The sequence below is a fragment of the Nymphaea colorata genome, chromosome 5 (assembly GCF_008831285.2).
Source record: "Nymphaea colorata isolate Beijing-Zhang1983 chromosome 5, ASM883128v2, whole genome shotgun sequence".
NCBI classification, from domain to species: Eukaryota; Viridiplantae; Streptophyta; class Magnoliopsida; order Nymphaeales; family Nymphaeaceae; genus Nymphaea; species Nymphaea colorata.
The window spans coordinates 5,020,053-5,046,930 of NC_045142.1; the positions used below are offsets into that span (position 1 = coordinate 5,020,053).

A 26,878-nucleotide genomic window follows, 5' to 3' on the forward strand; every position below is an offset into this window, starting at 1 on the left:
TCCAGCACTTGGAAGAAGGATTTGACTGGGATCCTCTTTCCGTGGAAATGTATCTTTCCATGTTAAAAACATGAACTACTTGCATGCGTTGGAAACAATTTCAATTGAGCTTACACTATGAGTTTATCCAACCTAAACCAGGATCCAAGTAGCGTTGGATCTTGGATCTTCTAATATATATATATAGAGAAAAATTGGTAGAAACCATTAGGACAAAAATCAGGTTGTTTAAATGTGATGTTTAAGGTATTATTCATATGATTTTAAGAATATGTTGATGCAAAACATATATTTTTTTATATTTTTACGGGGCCCAAATTAAAAGTTCTAAAAAATTATAATTACTCAATTTTGTTTTCCCAAGATATGGAGGGACTGAAGGTTAGGATTGAGGTTCTATTCTTGTGCTCAACAATTTCAACCCGATGGGGAAGATCAGGCTGTGTAGATGTAGAAGACGATCGACCACCAAACACTTTACAACATTGGAGACGCCAGACAATGGAAGGTGCTGTGTATTTGAGAACTAGTCTTCTCTTTGTGCGTGTGGACATCTTGTAGTCTTCTTCACAGCTGTCAACGAGACCGATGCCATTGTTTTGTCCCTTTTCTTAAAATGACAACGAAAGCTTAGAAAAGAATTTCAGGGCCACGAATGCCCACACAACCAACAGAACTCCAGATGGTGAACAGAGAAATGAATCTGTCAAATACAAAATTTTATAACAATTTAATGATAACCCAGTTTATGTAACAGAATAACATGGAATGCATGGGAAGAAGTTGCAGGCAGATTGTGTCATGAACTTGAAAAGTTGCGAGCAAAGGGGTTAATTCTGCATTAGGTTTCACTATGTACTTGACATTGCTGCACATTATTAATCGCTTAAAGTATATTAATAATGCTGGGAGGAGACCTTAACTTGGCTGTGCTCCGTCCTCCGGTGATGGACGACTTCATTAGCATATGAAGACGCTGTTGTGACAGAGAGACGTGACATTGACATGGCGGTGCCCCGTCGACCACGGCGATGGGCGGCTTCGTTAGCAAACGATCTATTTCGCTGTCAAGGGAGACAACTGACAACGCTCTTTTAACCGGGAGTGGAGATATGAGAATCACTGATGACAGCATTGAGCGGAATTGTGGTCCCCTGGTTCAAGTCCGCCGTGAATCACTGGTATCTTATCTCTTTGTAAAGGGACTCTCTTGAGATTTGCTGTGGTTTCCACGACGTTGAAACATGTCTAAAATTGTAGCTTTAATTGTTTCAGATTTATAGAGGCTGATATTGAGTATTTCTCTCTCCAAAAAAAAACACACACACACAAAACTGGTGGCTAGTATCCTTCTGGTCTACCAACCAGTGGCGATTGTCCAGATAAAGTCCAGGCTTGGTCATGTTTCCCTTTTTAATTTACCAAAATCTGTACATCGCTTTTTCTGAATCAAATTGGTAAGTTTAGAATTAACCAATAGGCTCAATCGAAATCAGAATCATTTGCACATGAAGTTGATTAGAATACAGGTTTTCAAACTAAAATTTAAAAATAAAATACAAAAGAAACATGACCGCTGATTTAGACAACCATAAGAATAGCTTAAGATAGTCAAATGATAATTTGTAAACAATAAATTAACAAAAAATAGAAAACATTATGAATCTTGCTGCGTAGCCTTTTAGTGTCTACATATAGAAAATCTATCTCCTCTCTCTCTCTTTCTCTCTCTCTCTCTCTCTCTCTCTCTCTATATATATATATATATATATATATATATGTGTGTGTGTGTGTGTAAGAAAATTCAATGCTGACTTTGGTTTTTAGAGTCACTCAGCCATTTAAATAGAACCATCTGATCCATGATGAAAAAAAAGTGAAAAGAAAAAATTGATGGACATTTTCTTCATTTACTATCAATTTCTACTTTTTTTTATGTTGTTTTCTCAACCATTCATCTGCATGAGATGGATTGCAATAGTTAGACGGTTGGATGACTCTAGAGTCACTATTCACTTACTCTATATATGTAATATGAAAATTCATAAATGAAAGATTTTAAATTCAAAGAGCGACATAATGGAGGAACTTGTAAAAGAGAAATTACAAAGTAAAGAGGCGAGAGGAAGATATCCAATGAGATTTGGAATGAGAGGCTATATATATATATATATATATATATATATATATTAAGATCAAGAGATAGTTTTGAGGATTTTGGACTTCCACCTTTGAGAGAAACCTGAGTTCATGAAAGAGCATAGGTTAAGTTTCCATTGCCTATGGATGGTTTTTACTTTCAAAATTCATATTAAAAACATAACTCAAAACATATTTATTTAAGTCTGTAAGAATAATACTCATTTTTACTTGTTTTCATCCATTACAAAGAAACTTTTTTTTTCTACTATTAGGTATATTAGATCATTAACTACAAATGAAACAAAAATTTAATGACTTAAAAGAACTCTTCTTGGGATCACTAATCGGGTGAATAATAAATAAATAGTAATCACTACTAAGTGTAGAACTATCATGAAAATACATTTTATCATATACATATTCATAGGGGTTTTTTTTGTGTTGGACAAATTCCAATCTCAATAATTAATGAGATAGAAAAGAAATCTCATCTCAAGCTCTCATTCTTACCATTCATTCACATATTGATTGAAAATTCAACCAACTGTGCATGAATATTATCATAAAAAATAGACAATGCACACATTCAATGAAATAAGAAAAGAAAGAAACATATTTTGGGCCTAGAAGAAGAAATGAAATTTTATCTCACTCTAGTCATGCTCTCGATGCACTCGAGCATAGCTCTTGACTTTGAAGAAAAGATTTTAGAGCTTGCAAGAAACATGATGGGAAGATGACTGCAAACCTCTAAATAGAAAAGTTGAAGAAAGACAAATCTGTTAGTTACCTCGGGTGATCACCAAGCCTTTCAAATGAGATCCAAGGTATTGAAGAATAAAGATTGAAGAAGATGCTAACAACAAAAGTTGAAGATGAAGAAGAAGAAGAGAAGAAGAAAAGAGAGGGAAGAGTAGAGAAATGGAGAGAGCTAAGCAGGGGTGGAGAGAGGGGGGGCTCGCTTAGGTCATGGCTCCACCCTGGCCAATGAAAAGAAAAAAATTACATTGAAAAAAATAAAATTTTTTAATTACGCCATGTATTTTTTGGATTTGAATTCAATTGGCCCTACCCGGATTTAGAGGTTGGACTGTCGTCCTGCTCCTGAAGAAAATCCTGGCTCCGCCCCTAAAGATAAGAGAAAACTTCTAAGTTTTAAGTGCATGAGCTACAAAAGTACTCCAAGAGTTATCTCACCCAAGAGTCAAGATATGAGGGGTAGTTATAAAAACTTTTAGAGTCAAAATCCAAATTTTGATTTTTTTCTATTTCACAAGGTTTTCATTGGAATTTCAAAATTTTTTAAATTATTTTCAAATTTTTTTTATTGTGCAGGTCTTCACCCAAGGAGATTGGCTCATAGCGGTCGTCGAGGGTGTTGGCAGGGTTAATGTCCACCCAATATGACCAAAACCGCCTCTTTAGATGTGGTTTTTGCCAAAAAGGGGCTTACCAAGGAGAGTTCCAAGCAAAATAGTTGTGCGCTTGCACTGGCGCAGCAATGCTTGGTGCCGCAAAACCTGGAGTGACAGTACCCTGGTGCTGCCAGTGTGCCCTTGCCAGAGCGCACGACAAGGCCATTCATTGCTCGACCAGGGCACCATGCAGTGCACAGGCGTGCGCAGAGAGGTTGTTTGGCCCCTTAGGGTGGCTCTTGCCTCCCTGTTCCCTTTAGGTGGGTCTCACTTAAAAAGGAAAATAAAAATTTATATTTTTAAAATATATTCTTCAAGTACAAAATGGTCTTTTGATTAAAATAGGTCGGGCTTCATTTTGGGCAGCTCGAGGCTCATTTTATTGCCGGGTCCGATACAAAAGACATTTTAGAATTTTTGATGCGACTTGCGAGATTGAGTTGAAAAGCAAAGGAGAGGTTCTCGTGCGCACGGGAGGCCCAAAATAATGTCAGAATTTGATATTTTCGCCTCGATTTCGGATTTTGATTTGAAATTTTGATTTTCATCTAAATTTTGGTTTTGGATTTAATTTGGGCTTAAGATTTACTGGATCTATTTTCCTAATTTGAGCTTGATTTTGCTTTTTGGGTTCCATTACAGACTTGGCTTTGTATTTCGGATCATGGTGTAATTTTTGGATCTGGAGCCAACATTTGGATTCAGATCTCGATTTAAGGTTGGATTTTGTATCTAAAGCTTGAATTTGGATTCGGATATGGATTGAAGCATCCGTTTTGGATTTAGGACTGAGGTTTTGACTTGGTTGTGGATCTAGAGATGTGTTTTGGTTCTAAGGTCAAGATTTGGATTTGGATATGGATCTAGAAATCTATTTTAGATCTAAGGTTGAGATTTAGATTTGGATATGGATCTAGGGGTTTGTTTTGGACATAGAACCGAGATTTAGATTTGATTGTGGATCTAGAGGTATGCTTTTGGTTTGAGCTTGAGCCCAATGAAAGAAAATTGATCCGAATATGCTGCCTGTGTGAACGACTATCAATTTGAAGGAGAAGTGGATTAAAATTACCGAATATGTCGAATATAATCTTTTTGAAAAATTTGAAGTGATAACATCAATCAGTTAGTTTTGCAATAAGGGGAAATGAGCATCAAGGCGGAATAATGGGGAAACGTGTGGCTGAGGGTAAGCGTAGATGGGTCAACTGAACTCAAGTGTAACAGATATAACACACCTAGGCAATCAGGAACAGCAGATGACATGCAAAAGGGGCACAACAGGGTTCATGCTAAGAAAAGATTTATATAGTAGCAAGTATTATTTATAAAGCAAGGATGCTTTTGCTGTCTTTCATGGGGATGCGGCTTGTCCTTTATGCTTGCTTGAAGAAGCTATAAAGCTAAGGTAGCTTATTATTTGTCAACAAATAACATGGAACCTATTGAGGCCACTTCAGGAATGAAATAACTTAAATACTTTATTCTCGATCGCAACGTTAGCTGGCGATAGCTTGGGATGTTGACTTGAAAGGTGTGCAGAGACGACAGCTAGCCAACTAGCATGTGAAGTAAAATGACCGAGCCCAGTGGTACTCCAACGATGATCGGCTTCATATTTCTTTCGCCATTCGTTGGTGGCGGACTTGGATTGTCATTCGTTGGTGGCGGACTTGGATTGCCTTCGGTGATGTTGTTTCCTGTTATACTGTTAAAAGGAGATAATTAAAAGACTCATCCGGTGCTATATATGGTATGATATACCATTACCCAATTACAGGATATCATACTTTTACTTTGACATGGAATACCCAAATTACACACACACACACACAAAAGATATGTTGATCAATGCTGTGTCACTTACGTTAGTTTTATTTTTTTATTGCTTGCCAATGATGCCGGTAAGGATCCCGTGAAATTATTGTATGCCAGGTTCCTGCATCAAGCCAATGGAAACCTATCATGCTGAGTCCAATTGTTGAGTAAGCAAACTTGCATATTCACACTGTACGATTGAACTTAACAAGCACCAAGACCCGGTTAGGAGATAGGATGGTGGGTGGGGCTTCAGGTAGGCACGGAGCTACATGTGAGCGTGTGTGGGCAATTGTCTACACAGTCTAATAAAAATTCTGATTAAACACAATTTTTCGCATATCTACATATAAAATGCTCCTTAAATAAACAGTCATTGCCCCTCAACCAAACATGTCGGGCTTTGCCATGGGCTTTGGTCCACAACTTCTTCTCACTTTATTTTCTCTCCTTTCAAAAGGGGTCTTTAACTTTTCTCAAGAAGAATATTTTCATCTTATTTCAGGGAGACAGTATTTCATCTATTCATTGCCGGAATCCACTTGGAAACCCTCTTATTTGTCATGGTCCGGCCCGTTTGGGCACGTAGCCTTCATTAGAACTAAAGAAAGCAACACAGGACAGATTGGGAGAAAGCAGTAATGAACTGAAGCTTTTTGTGATAACATGCTGTTTGGATTCGAAATGATGAAGAGACAACTTTAAGTTTCAGGTGAATTGGCTTTGACCAATTATTGAATCTTTTTCCTTTATTTTTTTCTCCATGTAATAAACTCACAGCTCTTTCAGTTGAGGAAATGTTCCCAAGAACTCTGGGATCTGTCCACTCAAGCTGTTGTTACTCAAGTCACTGCAAGATCAAAGTTGACACTGATCAGTGAAACTCCATCTAATTAATTAAGCAAGCTAAAATCCAATTAGCATGACTGTATTTTACGCACATTATCTCAAGCGCAGTCAGGTCGCTGAAGTCTCGAAGGGTGCCGTCTAAGCCTAAACCATTAAGATGACTAACAAAACGACGTCAAATGGACCAAAATGTTATTCTTGCATGGGTTAGAAGCAAAAAAGATTTGTATCCGATAGTTATGTACCCACAGTTCAGTCACTCGTGGTGGATCGTCAGTGCTGCAGTTGAGCCAGTCCCAAGTGAATCCTTGGGGAAGACATGGATCACCTGCCCAAGATTGAAGTTTTTTATATGAACCCTGCAACACCTTCAACGCCTTCACTGCAAACCATTGTCAAAAAAATTGGTAAAAACGGATCTTGTGCATTACCAGATAAACTTTTTGCAGTTATCTAGAAGCAATAATTTGTAAACACATGTATTGTATCAGGAGTTGTGTACAACGCACCCCTGATGCCTTTTGTCCAAAGTAAATATATACACACCAAAAACATTGGAGAGAATAAAGTCCCGCCTGTTCTAGCAAAATTTAGAATGTTTAACTTCAGACCTTTTGTTACATGTTTTTAAATGGCATTCCTAAGGCAAAAGTAGTTTAGGCCCGACAACTTTCTCTCAAAACATTCAAATTAAATCAACAACTCTCTCTCCCTCTCATTTTTATATTTTTGTATCTATTTATATTATTATACTTATAAAAGATAGGCTAAAACATTACGAAGCACACGTAAAAAACATTATATATATATATATAGATAAACAGAGACCTTATTAAATATAAATACTATGAACTGTGAGTATTTCCGTACACTACTTCAAAAATATGTTTTGCAGATAAAATGATTGTGAAAAGTGTTAACTAGTGAAAAAAGACGACTAAACAATATAGCAAGTATCTAATCTGTTTAAAGACTTCTTTTATGTGTGTTCAGTGCCACACCATCTTATTATGCCAATAGGAAGTTGAAATTAATGCACTAGAAGAGTTGATTGAAAGTATTTATATTTTAAGAAATCTCTCTCCCTCTCTCCATATATAGCATGAATGTGCTCAAATTAATATGTTTAAAACCGTATCAGTATTGATGAAACAAAAAAATTACAAAATCCCAGCCATAGATCAGATTTAATAAACTACGCCTTTGTGCGAGATAAACAAATATAAGGATTACGTAAAGTAATTATCAACTATTGATTGACGGTTGACAAAGTTTCATACATAAAAATACAGGAAATGATAACCGAAGAGGTTATGAGCACAGGGTGTGCAATGAACAAAATATCTTCATTAAATTAACAAAAAAAAAAAAACTTTACCAAAATATCTTCATTAAATTAACAAAAAAAACTTTTTGAAAGGGTGAAAAAGGATTATGAAAAAGTTTAAAAAATCAAAATATTTTTATTAAAATTTCAAAAATACCCTCCACCCCATTGGTGCATACTTATGCATGCACAGAAGCGTGTGTGCAACTCGATCTGGATGACAACTTCAGCTTTGATTTTGAAGTGCAATATCACACATGAAACCTTATTAAGCAAGATTAAGTAGATCTAACAGCTTACTTATCACCAGGTTATATAATCTTTCTCTTCATATATAGACTAAGTGCATACAAAATTATAAATGCGGAGTAGTTACGGGTTGTCTGATAAATAAAGGGTTGTCTGCTACGTATAATCGACGATCCATAAAGTGCCCCATGTGTGTGTGTGTGTGTGTGAGAGAGAGAGAGAGAGAGAGAGAGAGAGAGAGAGAGAGAGAGAGAGAGAGAGAGAGTGTGGTTATCTCAATCTTATAAATCAATACTCAGGCCCAACAGGAACTTGGAAGTAAACAACAAACCGATAGACGATGGAGAGGAGAGAGAGATACCATCATTTTCGTTGGTTCCATTTGCAAGTCCTCTCTTGATCAATTTAAAAACTTCCATGGCATTGAGGATTGGAGGAAGGGATGCATTAGCTGTGTTGACCAAGGAAATGTTTGATCCAGCAGTCAGTCTCCGACCACGGTGATTGTAGTTACTCCAATATGACTGATAAGGTGGGATTATAGAACCGTAGTCGTTAAGCTTTTCGCCATCAACAAGGAAATCGAAAGACCTGCTCTTATTTTGGTAAGCTGCCTCTAACACTTCGGAGAAATAGAAATTGTAGTAATATGTATCATCTTTCAAATACAATGGGACTGTCAGAGTCGTGGCATTGGTCGACACTGGTGTTATGGCGTGGGCTAATGCCAGTCCCGGAATATCCGTGAAGTTTTTGATGAAGCTCATGTTATCTCTCGCTACAGTCACTACACCGTCGATGTCACCACTTGGATGCCAATAACGATCATAAGGGTCATCAGGATACCTGCCAACAAAAGACCGTCCATCAGAATAAGATGTAAATATAACCCCTTTGTGAAAAGTTAATATATTCAGGTTTGAATTCAGATTCGAATCCAAAGGAAAAAAGTCATATATGAATATGAATCCAAAACCTGATTTTAAAATCCAAAACCAACTCAAATATGATACTTGAATGCAATACACTTTTGAATCTCAATTTTAAACCTAATGCAGCTGACTTTCAAAGTGGATACTGTAAGGGCATTGGATATTGAGTATTTGCTTGAGACTAAATCTGATCTGAATTTGAATGTGAATCCAGTCGGATATTTATGGGTATATTCTTACATCCTAATTTGAACTGATTTCTTAATTAAATATTATTTTTTTTATATTCGATCTTTTCAAAACAGTTGGCTGGATATTAAATCCAAAATGGATAGATTAGCATCTCCAAGCGCAGGTTTCTCATCAAATTTCTGTAGAAGAAAAGGATTTATTAACAACCGGGGCTAGACTTGGATTTTCCAAGAACCGTTGTTTTATTAGAAGACCGATTCATGTGTTTGCATACCAGTTACGAAACTTTTTTCTCTTACTCCATCACATGTTTTTTTTCTCTTCTTCTTCTTCTGTTTATTTAGAGAAGAGACTTGACAATCTGATCCTACATTCACCAACACAATATATATATATAAACCAATTTTACTGCCACTAAAACGACATCATGAATGGTATCATTTATTTCTCTCTTAATTTTGGACGTGTTAAAATGAGCATTAAAGAAGAAATAAATGAATTACAATGTCATCAATGATGCTAAGATTGGTGATATATATATATATATAAGATTGGTGGTATATATATAGGAAAATTAAATGGTGACTCTAGCTTTTTAGAGTAACGTAGTTATCCAATCTACACCGTCCGATCCAATATGATAATTGATTAAGAGATAAATAAAGAGAAATTGGTAATAGACATTTTTGTCATCTAATATCTTTTTACACATTTTTTTGCTTTTTTTTTTCTCAACCATTTGTGGTTTTGATTAGATGATTAAGTGGCTCTAGATAACTACAGTCATCATTCACTCACTCATTATATATAGATTCACTCAATGACTCTAGTTATCCATATATAATGAGTGAATGAACAATAACTTGTTATCTAGAGCCACCCAACCACTTAATCAAGGCAATCAAATGTAAAGCAGAAGGATGGTTGAGAGAAAAATAAAGAAAAAGATGTGTAAATTAATATTAGATGATGAAAATGCCCATACCACCTTTTTTTCCTTATTTTTTTCTTAAACGTCTATCATGTTGAATTGAACAGTACAGATTAAATTGGTTGAGTGACTCTTAAAAAGCTAGAATTACCATTCTATTATACATATAAGAATGTGTGTCCCTCAAATCCTCTTTTTCTCTCTTAAATAGTTTTAACTTTGAAGCTATTTTGGGTTCTTGACAATTAGCTGCATAAAGAAACACTAGAACTATACTAATGGATGAATATTATATTTTCGGATTATATTAATTATGATGCAAATAGGAAGTACTTTTGTAAAAATGGGTTCCTAAACCGATCTCCCTATTAGGTAAGCTAGATATTTATTCAATTCATAAAGTTACTGCATTAATGAATAGGTCATTAATTATCTAGTAATTCATTCCAATTTGTTGTGAATTGGCAAAAACATTAACTGTTGTTCTTTAAAATATTCAATAAAAATGCATAAAAATAATAAAATTTCCAGATTATCTAAAAAAGCTCGTTAAACACAGCTTTCCTCAACCTGCCACTTGATCACCAATTCCGATAACATTGTTTTTTAACTACAAAAATTAGCTAATTAAATACTGCGAAGTGCACGCTAAACTGCAGAATTCATAGATATTTTGAACTTTTAAATCAGCCTTACAAACTAAGACCGATCGTTTGAAAGTTTACGGATATAACTTTAGTCTTACCTTACGAAGTCCGTCGCCCCAAAGGCTACCCTTTTCCGCCGTCGAAGGACGTCTTCCGTGCCCTTCGTTTCATACATGCCCTGCTCAAATTCCTTTACTTCGAGAACAGAGATGAAGGGTATTTGGTCGGGCGACGTCTGAGCAACACAGACGCTGATGTTGCCTCTCTTGGGCGCATATATTACTTCATAATAGTAGGACTCGCTGGATGAAGTCTCCACGGTCACCCAAGGGTTGCCATCAAATTGAAGATCGAAGGAAGGTGGCCATGACTTGTTGTCGTAGTTGCCATAGAAGAAGGATGCCCTTATCATGTGCTTCCTCCGCCTGGCTACGCCTGGTATCACGTAGCAGTTCTTCTTTTGGAAGGGAAAGTATCGGAGCGTCGTGTCTTCTTGGTAGTATGAATTGTTAACCTGGACCTTCGATGTTTGCCCTGTGTTAATATAGTGGCCGTCGCCGATCCATTTGATGCCCAGCTCGTCAGTGCGCGTACTCGTCGGAGCTCCGCAATCGATGCTCAAGGACACTAGAGGAAACAAAGGAAACTCAGGGGTTATGATTTATGAAGGGCATTCATTCTGGATGGCTCCATAGTTCATTGAAATCAAAATCTATCCGTGTGTGTGTGAGAGCTATCGATCTCAAAAAAATGAGAACCATTCGAAAAGTACTCCCTGCAGGAGGATCTGCCTCCATCGATTTTATTGAGCAACGAATGAGCTCCCGTTGAAAGCTAGGGAAATTAAACTAGAGCACTGATGGGCATCTTTACTCATTGATTAACAAATAAAAGAAAACAAGCCCTGGGTGAGATCTGGAGAACGCTTACGTACGCTTATCAGCAAGTCCTGAGAAAATTTGGATCGCAATGCATAAGCCGGCAAAAACGACCACGGATCCTGCCATCTTAAGATGATGAGCAACAAATACAAGTCGCCACGCTTAGAACAGTACTTCAGAAGCTGAACCAACTTCTTTTCTGCAGAGAGAGACTGCAAGATGTCCGGGTTGATATTTTTTCATTGAGGCAAGCTTCTGCAAGGCAGAAACGTAATGACATGTTTTTAAAGAGTATTCGAAAGTAATTAATGCAATCATTGTGCTAACATTCATCCGTATACTGGTGGGAAGTACCACAATCCCAAAGATCTTGTATCCTGGATTTAATTTTAGAAGACTAGTGACCGTCAATTACGTTCATAAAAAAATTCTTCAAGGTCATAGAATGTTTCTTCTGACTCAATAAAATGGCCCAGATGGCCTTGTCTGCAACCGATCTACACGCCAGCCCAGTACGTGAAGCTTGGCTTTGACTGGGATCATCATTTCGTGGAAATTCTTCCTTCCGCTTTTAAAAGGATAAATCATTTGAGTCACCTGATGATATGTGTTCATTTATCCTGGACCACGAGTCAGTAGCACAAAATTTTTTGTTTCATATCCCAGTTAGATTACGTTAAATAGGATCTTCTAGTCCATCTAGATGTGCTCAACTACATAGTGGTTGGTTCATATATATCAGAGCCAGATTTGCAGTCATATATTTTCAATTTATGGCAGTATGCATGATTTAAATAATTTCTAGCTAGTTGACCTATGTGTATGTGAACTAGAAAATATGAGCGCATGAAAATTGAGATTTGAGTTACCATGAATTACTCAAATCATCTTCAAAATAGGAACAAATGGGCATGTAATTTGTAGATTCTAATTTCCGGAAAAGAAGAAACATAGGCTGACCTTTCTTGCAGTTAGATGAAAACGGTGGGTTGTATCTCAAATTTCCGATTCCTCGTTTTCTGATTTGGCCGCCTCTCCTTAGGTGGCATTAAGTGGCATTAAGGCATTAATCTCTCCCCTAGGGCTTAGAGAAAGTTCTTCTTCAATGGCGTCGGTTCTAAAAATTCCGTCATAGACAACTTTCAAAGACAATAGAGTACCGAAGAAGACCCACACACTGCATTTATGTTTCACTTTATTGGTATGGCTGTAGGGCAATTTACGTATACACGTACCTGTTTCTCTAAATTGTCCTAGAAGTAATTAAAAGCAACTTCCGGAAAAGCGGGCACATCAAACTCTTTTTGATAGAGCGACCATATTATCCCTTCCAACCCGTGTATATAGTACTTTTTACGTGGAGATGACATCCCTAGTACATTTTTTTTTCCCAACGAAACTCCGGTAATGTCCACCAAAACTTATCAAAGAAGAGCTCATCTCAATTTTGATTTTTTTTACTTCCATGAACTTAATTTGATGACCAATCTCGAAACCCATATCTCCAAAATTGCACACTGCCAAGGCAGAGACAAAAAATTTTACATGGACTGAACTATATTCTTCTATATCTGTATGGTGGCCAAATTGAATGTTTTAAAAAAATTTATAGTAAATAAATTTTGTTTTTCCAAGACATGAAGGGGCTGAAAATTAGGATCGAGGTTCTTTTCTTGCTCAACAATTTCAACCAGATGGGGAAGGTCAGGTTGTGTAGATGTGGAAGACGATCGACGACCAAACACTTTACAGCATTGGAGACGCCAGACAATGGAAGATGCTGTCTATTTAAGAACTAGTCTTCTCTTCGTGCGTGTGGACCTCCAAGGTCTTGTAGTCATCTTCACAGCTGTTAATGGGACCGATATATGCGAGTGTTTTGTCCCTTTGTTTCTTTTAATGACGACGACAGTTGAGCAAAGAATTTCAGGGCAACGAATGCCCAGACAACTTATAGAACTACAGATGTGAACGGTGCAGTGAATGCCAGTCAATTGCAAAAATCTCATAACTAATGATAACACATCTTATGCAAATGAGAAGTCATCATCTGTATGGGTGCATGATAAGTTCTTCATCCCTGCTCATCACCTTCTAACTAGCTCAATCTGCAGGGTGTAAAGATTGATAGCAAAACAGAGCACAAAAGACGAGCTTTACATTGAAGCTTCGATTTAGATAAACTGCTTGCACATTTGACATTTCAGTTCAGAGACAAGAAATGAGAAATCTTTAAAGGGTGTGCGCAGCAAACCGCCCAACTTCTTAATTAACAGTTCAGATCAGAATCCCATATAACAGAATAACATGGAATGCATGCAGAGAAGTTGCAGGCAGATTGTGTCATGAACTTGAAAAGTTGCCATCGAGGAGGTTAATGTTGGATTAGGTTTCACCTGATGCTTGACATTGCTGCACATTATTAATCACTTCAAGAATATTAGTAATGGCTGGGAGGAGACCTTGACTTGGTTGTGCTCCGTCCTTCGGTGATGGACGACTTCATTAGTAGATGCTGTCTTGACAGGGAGACGTGACATTGATGTGGCGATGCCCCGTCGACCACGGTGATGGTCGGGTTCATTACCAGACGATCTTTTCGCTGTCAAGGGCGACAACTGGAGAGGAAATTCGTGAATCACTGATGGTAGCATTAAGCGGAACTGTCGTCGACCTGGTTGTGCTCTGCCGTGTACGTTAGGTGGTAGACGAGTTCAAGAGCGATGAACAAAACATAACAGGGCAAAAACAGAGGAAAAGAGACCGAAGCCGGCAGGAGGCACACCTCTCAGTCCATTTCATTGCATACTTATGGTTATAAAAAAGAATGCCAATGCATACTTATGGTTATAAAAAAAATGCCAATGATACAATACTAACAAATTCTGTTATACATAATTGTCAAGAGTGCACAAAATAAGCGGTGGGCCAAAAATATCTTGACCATGCGAAATATCTCCTTGGCAAAATATCCTTTAAGAACTGAAAAAAAAAAAAAAGATTTTAAAATAAGCTGTTGGTATAGATATGCTGGATCGATTCTGATATTTATCATACTCTTCTTAACATCCCCCCTTCAAAATGAAGCGTGTAGATTATACATGCTCAGTTTGGCACTTAAGAAACTATGCTGATCTTTAGAAACCGACTTTGAAAACAAATCTGTTGGGTTGGTTTTGTGAAGCAATATACTGAACTAAAATCTTCCCAGCAGTAACTAGATCATGCACAAGGTGACAATCCAATTCTATATTCTTCTTGCATTCGTACACGACAGGATTTGCAGCAATTTGAAGAGCATATTTATTATCACATAGTAGTGTAACTAGTTTTAAGTGACAAACCTGCAAGTCAGCCAACAAGTACTTAATCCATGTAACTTCAGAACAGGTATCAGCCATTGATCTGTATTTTACTTCAGCAGAGGATTAAGACATGGTTGGTTGCTTCTTGGTTTCTAGGAATATAAACCTCCTCCTACAAATATACAGTAACCAATGGCAGATTTTTTTGTTTCCTTGCAGGCACCCAAATTTTCATCACAATAAGTTGCTAGTTGATAGTCTTCATCAAATGAAACTAATATGCTAGGCCTGGGATGCAACTTCAAATATCTAAGAACCCCAATGCTGCATTGAAATGTGAGGTAGTTGGCTGCTGCATAAATCAACTCAGTGAGTGAACTGCAAAAACTATGTCTGGTCTTGTTGACGTCACATAGATGAGACGTTCAACCAGACACCTGGATCTTTTAGGCGTTTACCATCCAACGTCGTGAGTAATCTCCAGGGTGTAGTGTGAATAGTGCGTAATCAGCACAAGATTGAACAAAACCATGAGACTTTGGAGCTGAGGTTGTCTTAGCAAACATTTTCTAGGGGCCTGTTTAAAAATTTTTTTTGCCTATATAAAAATTGAGGAAATTTATATTTCGATTGCTATCAAAATTTTGAAATCATTGTTGGGCTCCCTTAATGAAAAATTCCTAGCTCTGCCCTTCTATAGCTAACCAAAGGGATATCAAGATAACAATTGATTGAGGCGCTAGACCGGTGGGGCTACTGTCACATATATGTCCCACTTCAGGGGAGTGATGAAACCATAATATTGGCCAAAGTTCATGATATTCTAATTTATCATGTTATTTATCAATAATAAATTTGCTAATATAAACCGACAAGTTTTTTTTACCAAAATTTGTTAATGGCTATCATGGAAATATTGAAACTTCTCCTAAAATAAAGGAGAGGATTGGGATGTTATATAACTTGTCACCTTTATGTTGTCAAGGCATCCAGTCACTGCCTGGGCACCAGGCGGTGCCTAGCACCTTGTTTTTTATTGTTGTTATGTTAACAACTACAAAATAAAATTATGTACTTATTGACTGAACTGTAAGGTTATATTTCATTTAAGTTTTGGAAAACTGTTTTGTTTGTGTTTACACGACAGACTCAGTACATTTCCAGCTTGTTTACATGCTAGGAAAAGTGTGATGGTCTGTTCTAGCTGAGGCCTTATTTTGATACACCAAAGAAGGCATGTCATTCTTGTTTACATACTGAACACAATGCTTGCATTTCATATAGACTATTTCAATTATAAACCTGGTAGATTATTTCATTAGAATCATTTCAAACAAAAGTTGTATCAAATCAGTAGATATAATATGCATTACAAGTTTACAACAGATTGTACATATAACATATAATATACATTATAGCAGACTGTACAAATCAGTACATATAATATACATCATAACAGATTCAACTGCAGATGGAACCGCTTTAAAAATTGCTTTTGATTGTACTAATATGCATATATAAACATTAATATACAATACGTAAATATATAATATTTCAGATTGTACATATATTATACATTACAACATATTGTACATGGATTAGACAATAAAATCAAAGGCCCTCCCATGGACTGGGCATGGCACCTAGTCCGGCCTAGGTGCCAGCACCACACCAAGTGATGGACTTAGGCGATGGGTGTGGACTGGCGCCTAGTCCACACCTATGCCGACCCTAGGCAACGCCTTAATAAAATAGTTGTCACCATCGATTGATGTGGTGGAAATACCGCTCTCATGCCATTAGGTGATTCAATACATAGAACCACATAAATATTTCTATCTTCTCCCTTGGAACCTTCATTTTGTATTGTTTGTGTTCCATCAAGGTTCATCCTTTGTAGTCTATTGAGATTCACCTTCTGCATCTCCTTTGAACTCAAGGGTCAGGATGGATCTGAAAAGGAGGCACAAAGCACTCAAATTTCTTGAGATCTCGACTCATGATTTTGCTCCTGCCTCTAGGTGTTCTCATGCATTAAGGATGTTGGGTAAAGCAGACGAGTGTTTCCTAGTATTTGTGCTTTTTTTTTTCAATTTCTCAATGATTTTTCTTGTTTACTGCACTTTCTTTTCAATAACCTTACGCTGAAATTATATGTGCATGTGGTATTCTCGATCTAATTGCTGCTTGGCAATACGTACAAGCATACAACCTTGAAATTAATCAACCTTTATAGTAATTGAAAAAATTCATTAACACATGACAACCACTTTGGAGGTACTAGCACATGTTAATCCCATCTTGCACTACTTATATAATCAACAAATATGCACTTGATTGGATCTAAGATACAGGTTAGGTTCTAGATCAAAATTACAGGCCAAAATTGATTGGTTGCATTTCACTTCACTCCGAAATCCAAATTCTTGAATATAAAATCCAGATCTAAATATCAACCAAAACAGATTTATGTCAAAGGAAGACGTTGGATTTAAAAATTTAAATGTACAAAAGAAATCAGCAAATGTATCCAGAATATCTGCAACCCCATGGCCATCCATGCTCTTGATTGGACAGTTCACCATATAGACCCTATAAATATCCAAGCTAGAAAAAAAAACCTTAGGCAGGAGCAAAGCAAAAAAATTTTCATGAGGAATGCTGAATTATAGTTTTAAAATTTTGACATGGGTCAAAAAATTTATTTTTCAAAATTTTTATAGAAGGTAAGTATTTTTTTAAATTTAAATGAAAAATTAAAAAAAAAATCAAGTGGGACGGAGCTAGAAATTTTTCATGAGAGGGGCCAAATTATAGTTTCAAATTTTTGACAAGGGCCAAAATGTCATATTTTTCAAAATTTTTATATAAAATAATTGAAATTTTCTGAAATTTACATGCAAATTTTATTGATGTATTGATGTTGTTTCCTGATGTGCAGCCTCCAGCATGCATTCCGGAATGTAGTTTAATCAATACCAACCGGCGACCGGGTATGCTGCTATTACAACAACATGTACTTTTTTCTACCTTATTTGGAAGTGGGAAATTAGAAGGAGCTTCAGTGTGAGAGACCCACCGCTCGAAAAAATTGGAAGCTTCAGACCCAAAATATGGGCCGCATGAGCCCTGGTGTAAATTTTAAAAAATTTAACTTGTTTTATATAAAAATTTTGAAAAATGATATTGAGCCTTAATCAAAATTTAAAACTTTAATTCGGTCCGCCACATGAAAAATTTCTATCTCCTCCCAAATCAGTATGGTTTTTAATTCAGAGGGACATAGCATGTGCTCCATGAGACGACATTCCACATAAAGCAACTTCAGGAGCGGATCAAGGCATGCTTTGTCAAACTTTGCTGTAATTAATTTTATGTTATAAACATCTCTTAGTATTATTGTGTTTTGTCTTATGTGTACTGTATAGGCCCCTTGCTCATAGAGGCACATGGTTGATACTGGTCCTCTTTTTTTTATAAAATAATTTAATTGAGAATATTCTAAATAAAATTTTGAATTCATAAAGATTTACAGCGATAAGACCCGATGCATATCGGCTGATACACCATGTTGGCGAGCAAACTGACATGGCGCCAGTACTGTTTTTTGTAATATTGCATTAATCGGATACTGAGTTGACTAGTATGTTGTGCTTAATTATGTTTTCATGGGTGGTTCAATGGTACATGAACATTTGTTCTTTGTGCCCTTAATTTTGTAGTATTTCTTGTTAATGGCAAATTGCCGTTTCAACTTACTTTTCAAATCCAGACCCATTTGAAGGTAGAGTGAATGCCAATTTTTGTTGTATATATATTTTGTTGTTGAAATAAAAGGTTAGGGGCATTTCCTCCGACAGTTGTTCCGGAGGACCACATTTGAAAAAAAGTCATAAAATGACAAGTCACCCTCTAGTTTTGCAGTCTCATGGGAATTCAGGCAAAAAAAACCCACAAAATTGTAAGGCGGCACCGAGGCTGGGTTCGTAGTTCGCTCCACCATTCTAAACCTAAACCGAGGCACCGAGGCTGGGTTCGTAGTTCGCTCCACCGTGCCCTAGCAGGTCAGCTAAAGACTGGGCCAGTACGCCAAACTTGATAATACATCCAATCAGTGGTTGAGTAAAAGATTCTCAGCCAAGGGGCACTAATTAAAACCATTATAGATTCGTATGGGCACTCGTATATATGAAAGTGCAAAATTGCTGTTAAATGAATATTTTATTTAAAATAAGTTTTTATTTTATGTAATTATATTTAAATATTATATTGTATTTTTTATATTGTATTATAAATATTTTGTTCTAGCATAAGGCCAAGGCATATAACCGTTGCAATAGCAGCACGTGAAAGAAGTCAAGGCTTCCCTAACATCTCTTTGCCGCGTCACTAATGATGGTAGTTTTCAGGCTTGAAAGTTGAGAATATTTTACTGTCCCATGGATTTGCCCAAAAACTGAGGCAAAATTGACACTTTTAAAAGCATTACATTACATGAATCTGTCTCAATTTTTGGGAAAATACATGAGACATAAGAGTATGCTACATACTGTCCCATGGATTTGCCCAAAAACTTGAGGCAAAATTGGCACCTTTGAAAGCATTACATTATATGAATCTGTCTCAATTTTTTAACAAATACATGAGACATAAAAGTACGCTACACAGTTTGATATATCTACCCAAACTTTTTAGACAGATATATTGACAGTAATTTACTTAGACTTGCCCAATGACTCATAATGGTCGTCCATTTACCATTTTTCTTTAAGTTTCACACTAGTAAATACTTGATTTCTTGTAGTGTGATATAGCAATCTTTAGGGATGTTAATAAATTTGATTTGAGTTACATATCAAATAGAACTGCCTCAAAAAAATCAGACACGAAAAATAAAGTTGAACATTCAACTAAAAAGTCAGATTGAATTTGGATTTAAAAACTGATGTCCGATCAGATTTTATATATATGTGTGGATTTAAGAAATGAAAAGATAAATATCATTCGGATTTAGATTTTGACTGGATCAGATTAGTTTTGAATAAATATTATATAACAAATATATATCCATACATTTTGAGTGTCAGCTTTTAACATATGCTAATGCAATTCCAATTCAGTATAAAGGTGGAAGTGGGGTGAGCGTCATCTGCCGCCCCATGCGGCATGCTGGTCTGTTGTGGCCGTGTCCATAGAGTGAGGTATGGGTAGGAATGTAGAACGCTAGTTCAACTCGCTCGTATAAGCTTGATTTGAGTTTGACTAATTTATTAAACGAGTCAAGTTTGAGTTAGAACTCGACTTATAAACAAGTCGAGTGAATTACACAAGCTCGTTTTTTTTTTTTTTTGTCATTTCTCCAAGTAGGCCAATAGAGTAGGATTAAGCCAATAATTCCAATATTTTCCCACCTGGCCTAAGGATATGTACTTTGCCAACTGCACATACATACCGATGTAGTTATGAATATAATGGCCTTAAATCTATTCAAACGGTTCCTCAAGCTGTTATTTCACCAAATTCTCGTTTTCAAATGAGAGAAAAATTTTATGCGAAATGCACAACAGCAATTTCAAGAATCATATAAAATACTGAATTGTGATAACGTAAAATTTAATGTACCCAACTAAGTTAATTCACAAATGATCCCCAAAACAATATGGCACCAATATATTAATAAGAGGATCTAAAACAATTTCTCATTGTTGGTACATAACAAATGATTCCTAATCTTTTTCGAATACAAATAATGAAACGGAAACTGTATTTATGCTACTTCATTATCTGAATATGATCTCGCATCATATCTAGATGTTGTAAACCACATGGCCTGTGCTAAAGTGACATGGCACCTTTGGGCGTTACATGCCAAATGCTGGAGTGTATGTCTCCTATTTGACCCTACTTAAACTTTGAACATTATAGACTCCCTTTCCGTAGCACACATCACTTCGATAAGTTTAAGTACAACCTAATATTGAACTACACATATAACGACGCAGAACACAAGAACAGTCATGCACTCTGCCGCTTTGGTGGTCACAAATGCATATTTGTTTAAGTCTTTTACCACTCTTAATTTCAATATTGTCCTTATGTATACTTGGTAATCAAGCAATCAAAATATATGCATTATCATAACATTTTACAAAGCAATATTCACCGTGTCATTATATTGAACAAATAACTACATGTAATAATGCATATATACAAGCATACAACCTTGAAATTGACAAACCTTTATAATAATTGAAACAAATAAGTAACACATGACAACCACTTTGGTGGTACTACTACATGCCAATCTTATCTTTCATTACTTACATAATCAACGTCAATAAACAAATATGCCTGGAATGACAAAGTATGTTGAATATAGTCAACTAGCATGTATGATCATACTTTATTCATTCAAAGAAAAAAAAAAATCAACTACAGGCATTATAAATAAAAACCATGCATAAACACTGTAAATGCAACAAATTTTGCATGCAATCAATGAATGACCAATTCTAATTTTCTACAATTAATCAGCTAGAAAACAACATAAGCTAGTTTTCTAAATAAAAACTGGTTGCTATGAATCCAATCTTGAATGTTCGTGAATTGGCTATAAAAACTTTAAGTTGGTTTGGCACCTTGTGAACCAATCCAACATTGTATGACAACAACTCTTTACTTTATGAACTAATTCAAATATTGTCTAAACTGGTTTATGACTCCATAAAATGGCCCAAGATGGTTTCACACCAGCAAAAAATATTAATGAACCAGTAGAAAACTTTATGAATCAGGCTTAAATCTACATGGTGTCATCACAGTTGACAAGAAATCAATTCAAAACCTTACGAACTGACTTAAAGCATAACAGAAACCAATACCAATTAATCAGTTCAAAACTCGTTTATTGGCTAAATCGTTTTCCTATCGGATGAATTGGCCAAAAACTCCTATGGTTGGCCCAATTGGCCCAAAATAGACCAAAACCTATATAAGGGCATATAAATCAACAGTAGATTTCTGGAGACCAAATCCAATGCCCAGATGACTTTGTCTAAGGCGTCCTGTACCAGTTCCAAACCTTGTGTACAGGAAAGCAAATGAGCTGAAACAATGTCACAATCGTACGAGTTAAAATCACTCAAATGATCCATGAACCAAGACCGTGTTAACTGGTTCAGAATGCATTGGATTGGTGTCAAACCTATATAAACTGGCTTCAATACTATTGAACCAGTTTGAAATAATCTAAATGGGTTCCAAGACGTTATGAACCGATTTGAGAATTCCATATGCAAGTTCTAAAACTCCATGAACTGAGCAATGAAACCAAGAAATGCCATAAAACCTAGACGAACATGAGCAAAAAAAGAAAAAAAAAAGTTCATGTAACACATAGACTAGGTTCTAGGAAGACCGAGCCAGCATAAGCAATAAGCAAACTGTGGAAGTCCATCTATACAGATTTGGGATTCCCTTAGACCAAAAAAAATTTATGACCCAGATCTTACTTTAATTGGATCTAATCCTTAATGGATCATCAAATCTAAATAAGATACCTGAGCCAGAACAAGCTGGTAGTATCCTGATCAATCCATCATCCAAATCCAGCTCACAATTAAATGAACCCTGGTTACAAAACAATTGAAATTTGGACTTAAGGCTGATCCATGATACCTTATTGGATTTGCCTTGGTAGTTGGCAAAAAAAAAAAAAACAATTACCTTTAATTCTGAAATCCAAAATCCAAGCATCAGCCATAATCCAATCCGATTTGTCAACTTTATAGATCCAATTCAAGCAAACCGGCAAGGTCCTACCCAAAAATCCAAATGGAAAGCCACAACTTAATCCAGATGTAAAATATATAATCTGAATCCATATCCATAATACTCAAAAATTGATCCATTACTATATGAAAATGGGCCAATACGGATCTAAATCACAAAATGTCTTGAACCAGTACCAAGCCCTTATGAACAGTTCAAAGACTATAAGATCCAATTTATGAATTAAAAGAATCCAGTTCTGATGAACCAAGAACCAGTCCAAAATGCAATAGATCAGTTTCACTGTATTGGTTCATCTGCTCTATATGGACCCTAAAGATGTTAGATACAAACTTTATGATCCAAACTCAATTAAACTGAATGAACCCTAAACATATTCTAGTATGGGACCAAAAAAATGGTGGACAGCTGGATCAAAAACAAACATGGATCCATACTAGAATCCAACATCCTTACTTTGATTTTTCACTAAACGGCTCTAGATGCAAAGAACAAAAAACTGAATTCAGACACAAATCTGATCCATTATCCCTTATTGGATCTAGATTGCTAAATGGCTCTAGAAGAACCTTTGTCCAGATCTGAATATGAGATCTGGTCCTTAAATGACTCGGGTAGATTCAGATGTACATGGCCCAATCATGATACATTTTACTTTATTGGATCCATTTAGTTCAAGCTCTAATCAAGACCTGAACATGAAACCCAGATTCAATCCGGATTCAATCTTAATGCTGCATGTCAAGTCTCAATAATAAATCTAGACTAAGTTATGGATCAAGGATCCAATCTGAGTATAAACATTCTGGATATAGACCCCAATCTGATCCATAAAATTTTATTGGATCTAAGATAGAGCCTTATGTTAGGTTCTGGATCCAAATTGCAAACCAAAATTGATTGGTTGCATTTCACTTTACTCCAAAATTAAAATTCTTGAATATAAAATCCAGATTGAAATGTCAACCAAAACGGATCTAGGTCAAAGGATATCTTGATTTTGACCAAAAATGATCTATAACTCTTTCTTCAGATCTGAAAAAAATAACTTGAATTTGGACTAATTACTGATTTCCCAATCTATCCAATTACAAGCTGCCTCATGGCTGGTAAGTTGGCAACCATCAACAGAGGATGATTCCACATCCCCGCCATCAACTACCATCAGAAAATGAAGGTCCAACGTTGGCATGGTAATGGCCTGTTGTGGGTGCATCTGATGCCAGATTTCCATCTGCCGGAGGTCAGCACAACCGGACTAGAGGTAGTGAGCTCTCCACCTCCGCTTGGACAGTGGCGAAGCCAGAAAATTTTGGCTATGGGGCATTATTTATAGAAATTCTTAGTTTTGATGGGGCACAAGATATGTAAATAAGTAAATTATTATAAGATATCTGTGTAAAAATAAATAAAAATTTTGTAGCTGGCGTGGGCAACTGAAGACGCCAAATATTTACTTTCACTAATTATGATGCCGTGAATGGTATCGTCTATTTCATTATTAATGAATCAAATGCTTTACAATGATTATTCGAATCATAAACGAATAATCTTTAAAGATAACGATGATAGAGATCCAATTTTGCTATGTGTGTGAAGAGCTGAGTCGAACTTGAGCTCGGTCAGCTCGACTCAACTCAAGTGCAAGGTCAACTTGAGCTCGATGCGATAGACTGGCTCCCAGCTCGAGCTCGACTTGTTTAAGGTTGTTTATTAACTTCCCATGTAATTCCATTTCTTTGATTTTAAGTCTGGAAATCACACGAAAAAAAAAAGAAAACCTAGATTTAAGGGCCCCTTATTGTTTGATGCTTGACAATGTTGATTTCAGGATTAACTTGTTGCAAATACAAGCTTAAACTTAATACAAAAGGATGTTTGCCAACGGCCGTTATCTTTTTTTCCATCTTTATTATTGGTTTTATTGAACACAAGCCGATGTTAGAATGATGGGAAAAAAAATCGTGGAACTTTTACCCATGTCATTGACTCATACCCATAGCGTCTAAGATAATGACCTCCTATGAGATAATGACTGGGTGTGAGATAACGGCAGAAGTATGAGAGAATGATATGTTTATGCCATAATGTGTATAAGATAATGACAGAGGTATGAGATAACGTAGACCAGATAACATGGATATGAAATAACGACATGAGCGAGACAAAAAAAATAAGACGCTTTTGTGCTGCTCAAAAGGATATATTGGTCATAGTGATATGCATATATGAACTGACACAAGTCATTCCATTTGAGCTATATCTAATTCCAACACCTTACTTTTTCAATTTCTTTTTTTGTCCCTATAAAAGTTCTTTTCCTATTAATAAGAACATTTTTCATCATGATTATATTGGCACACAAAAATTTCAAGCACATTGGTGACGATTATAACCTTCTTCATAGTGGCGTACCTCAAAACATTGGCAAAGCTCGTGGTTGCACAAAGCACTGATGCCATTTTTTTTTTCTTTTAAACAGTTCGTATAAATAAGCATAAATATACTAATTGGTGAATAATATTTTTAAATTACTGTAAAAGAACTTTCATTTTTTAACACACACATGTATTATCATTTTCTGTGAACTAAAAATAGTTCATCTAATATATATATAAGAGAGTGAGGGGAGAGAACTATAACAGAAGACAAAATGCAATTTTCTAGTCATGGCAAATCCGAAGAGTGGTTTGTCCAATGTTGTGAAAACTGGTTCAATAGTTGAATTGATTAATCAGCCGATTCGATGAATTGACCAATTCAATTATTTAGATCAATTGGCAACAAAATAGTACAAATATATTTTTATGAAATATTTGGGTAGAAAAAATATTTAATCATTTTGTTTTTAAATGGAGCTCACATATATCCCCTGAGTTGGTCAAATCATGAGTGATACCACAAAACTTAGGTCTTCATAGTTTACCTTTTTCTTTGTGTTACCTTAGAAGGTCCTCTGGTCCAAAGGCTATCCTGCTCCTCCGTAAAAGAACAACTTCTTCGTCATCCGTTTCAAACATGCCCAGGTCAAATTCTCGAATTACAAGAATGGAGATGAAGGGTGTCTGGTTGGCCGATGTCCAAGCAAGACAGACACTAATGTTGCTGTCTTGCTTGGGTGCATATATGACTTCCCAATAATAGGACTCACTGGACCAAGTTGTCACGCTGGCCCAATGGTTGTCATGAAATTGAAGATGTGACAGGAACTTGAAAAATGGTGGAAAACAGGGTATGTGCTCAGGAATATGGAGCAGAGCAAAAGATGGTTGAAAAGGCTTCTCATTATTCAAATGGTGGCCTTATGTATACAAGTCTGTTACAAATCAACGGTAGAGATAAGAAATACAGATATGTCCACAAGATTCTACACTTTCATACACTTGATATACCTTTTTTAGACATTTCTATTACTGCAAATTAGACATGGTGATTGTCGTGTGCACACCTCCAGAACAAACTCTAAACCTGACTGGAAAATGAGCTTCATACACGGCATTTTTTCAGAATTGCTTCAACACTCCTCCTTCAAACTGAGCATGCAGATCACAAATGCTCAGTTTGGACTTCAACGACTGAAATTGATCTTTTAGCAGTGCCTTTGTAAACAAGTCAGCTAGTTGGCAGTGTGAGGGAACAAAACTGGTTCAAATGGTTTTATTTTTTATCAGGTCACGAACAAGGTGGCAATTGATTTCAATATGCTTTGTTCTTTCGCGCAGTACTGGATTAGCAGCAATTTGTAAGGTTGATTTGTTGCGACACAGTAATTCCACCAGTTGTGAAAGCAAGTATTTAACCATAAGATTTCACAACTAGGGCCTGCCATAGATCAGTGTTCCGCTTCAGCAGACGTCATTGCTCCAATACGCTGCATCTTTGATTTCCATAAAATTAAGCTGCCTCCTAAGAAGATGGGGTAGCCTGTTATCGACCTCCTAGTCTCTTTAAATGATCCCCAATCAACATCACAATATGCGGTTTGGAAATTTTCATTTGATGGAAACAATAGTCCTTGGCTAGGACTTTGTTTTAAATATTTAAACACCCTCGAACCTGCTTTGTAGTGTGCAACAAAAGGTTGTTGCATATACCACAAAAGTAATATCAGGTTTGGTATGGTTAAGTAAATTAACCTTTCCTACCAAACGTCGATAGGCTGTTGGATCCTTCAACAACTCACCACCATCCACTGATAAATCTTGTTTATGCTCCATTGGGACTTCAACTGGTTTTAAATTAATCAAGCCCGCCTCATACAAGACATCATAGGTTTATTTTCGTTGCGACAAGAATATCCCTTTCTTTGATCCTGCCAATTCTAGCCCAAGGAAATATTTCAAGATGCCCAAATTCTTCATTTTAAACTGCTCACTTAAGTATTTCTTGAATTTTTCAA

At 36.2% G+C, this 26,878-nt stretch overlaps 2 protein-coding genes across 4 annotated transcripts in view; both read right to left on the reverse strand.

Annotated features, from left to right (window-relative positions):
• Positions 1-26,878, reverse strand: part of LOC116254078 (probable LRR receptor-like serine/threonine-protein kinase At1g51810) — a 103,928-nt gene that overhangs the window by 49,748 nt on the left and 27,302 nt on the right. The window lies entirely within an intron of this gene.
• Positions 4,861-11,650, reverse strand: LOC116254511 (probable LRR receptor-like serine/threonine-protein kinase At5g59680). 2 transcript variants are annotated; one of them, XM_031629944.2, is made up of 8 exons: positions 11,437-11,649; positions 10,601-11,129; positions 8,162-8,646; positions 6,474-6,606; positions 6,317-6,385; positions 6,154-6,225; positions 5,425-5,496; positions 4,861-5,265 (listed from the first exon to the last, which is right to left on the reverse strand). In XM_031629944.2, the coding sequence occupies exons 1-8, from the start codon at positions 11,507-11,509 to the stop codon at positions 5,109-5,111; spliced, it is 1,590 nt and encodes a 529-aa protein (XP_031485804.1). In that variant the 5' UTR covers positions 11,510-11,649; the 3' UTR covers positions 4,861-5,108. The 2 variants fall into 2 exon arrangements, with proteins under 2 accessions (XP_031485804.1, XP_031485805.1); XM_031629945.1 differs by lacking the exons at positions 6,154-6,225; positions 6,317-6,385 and having other exon boundaries at positions 11,437-11,650.

Coding starts and splice junctions, on each gene's coding strand:
- LOC116254511 (XM_031629944.2), bottom strand. CDS start 11,509: ATGGCAGGATCCGTGGTCGTTTTTGCCGGCTTATGCATTGCGATCCAA. Junction 6,607..8,161: donor TGGAACCAACGAAAATGATG/GTATCTCTCTCT, acceptor AATGGTTTGCAG/TGAAGGCGTTGAAGGTGTTG. Junction 5,266..5,424: donor AATAAAAAAATAAAACTAAC/GTAAGTGACACA, acceptor TCCTTTTAACAG/TATAACAGGAAACAACATCA.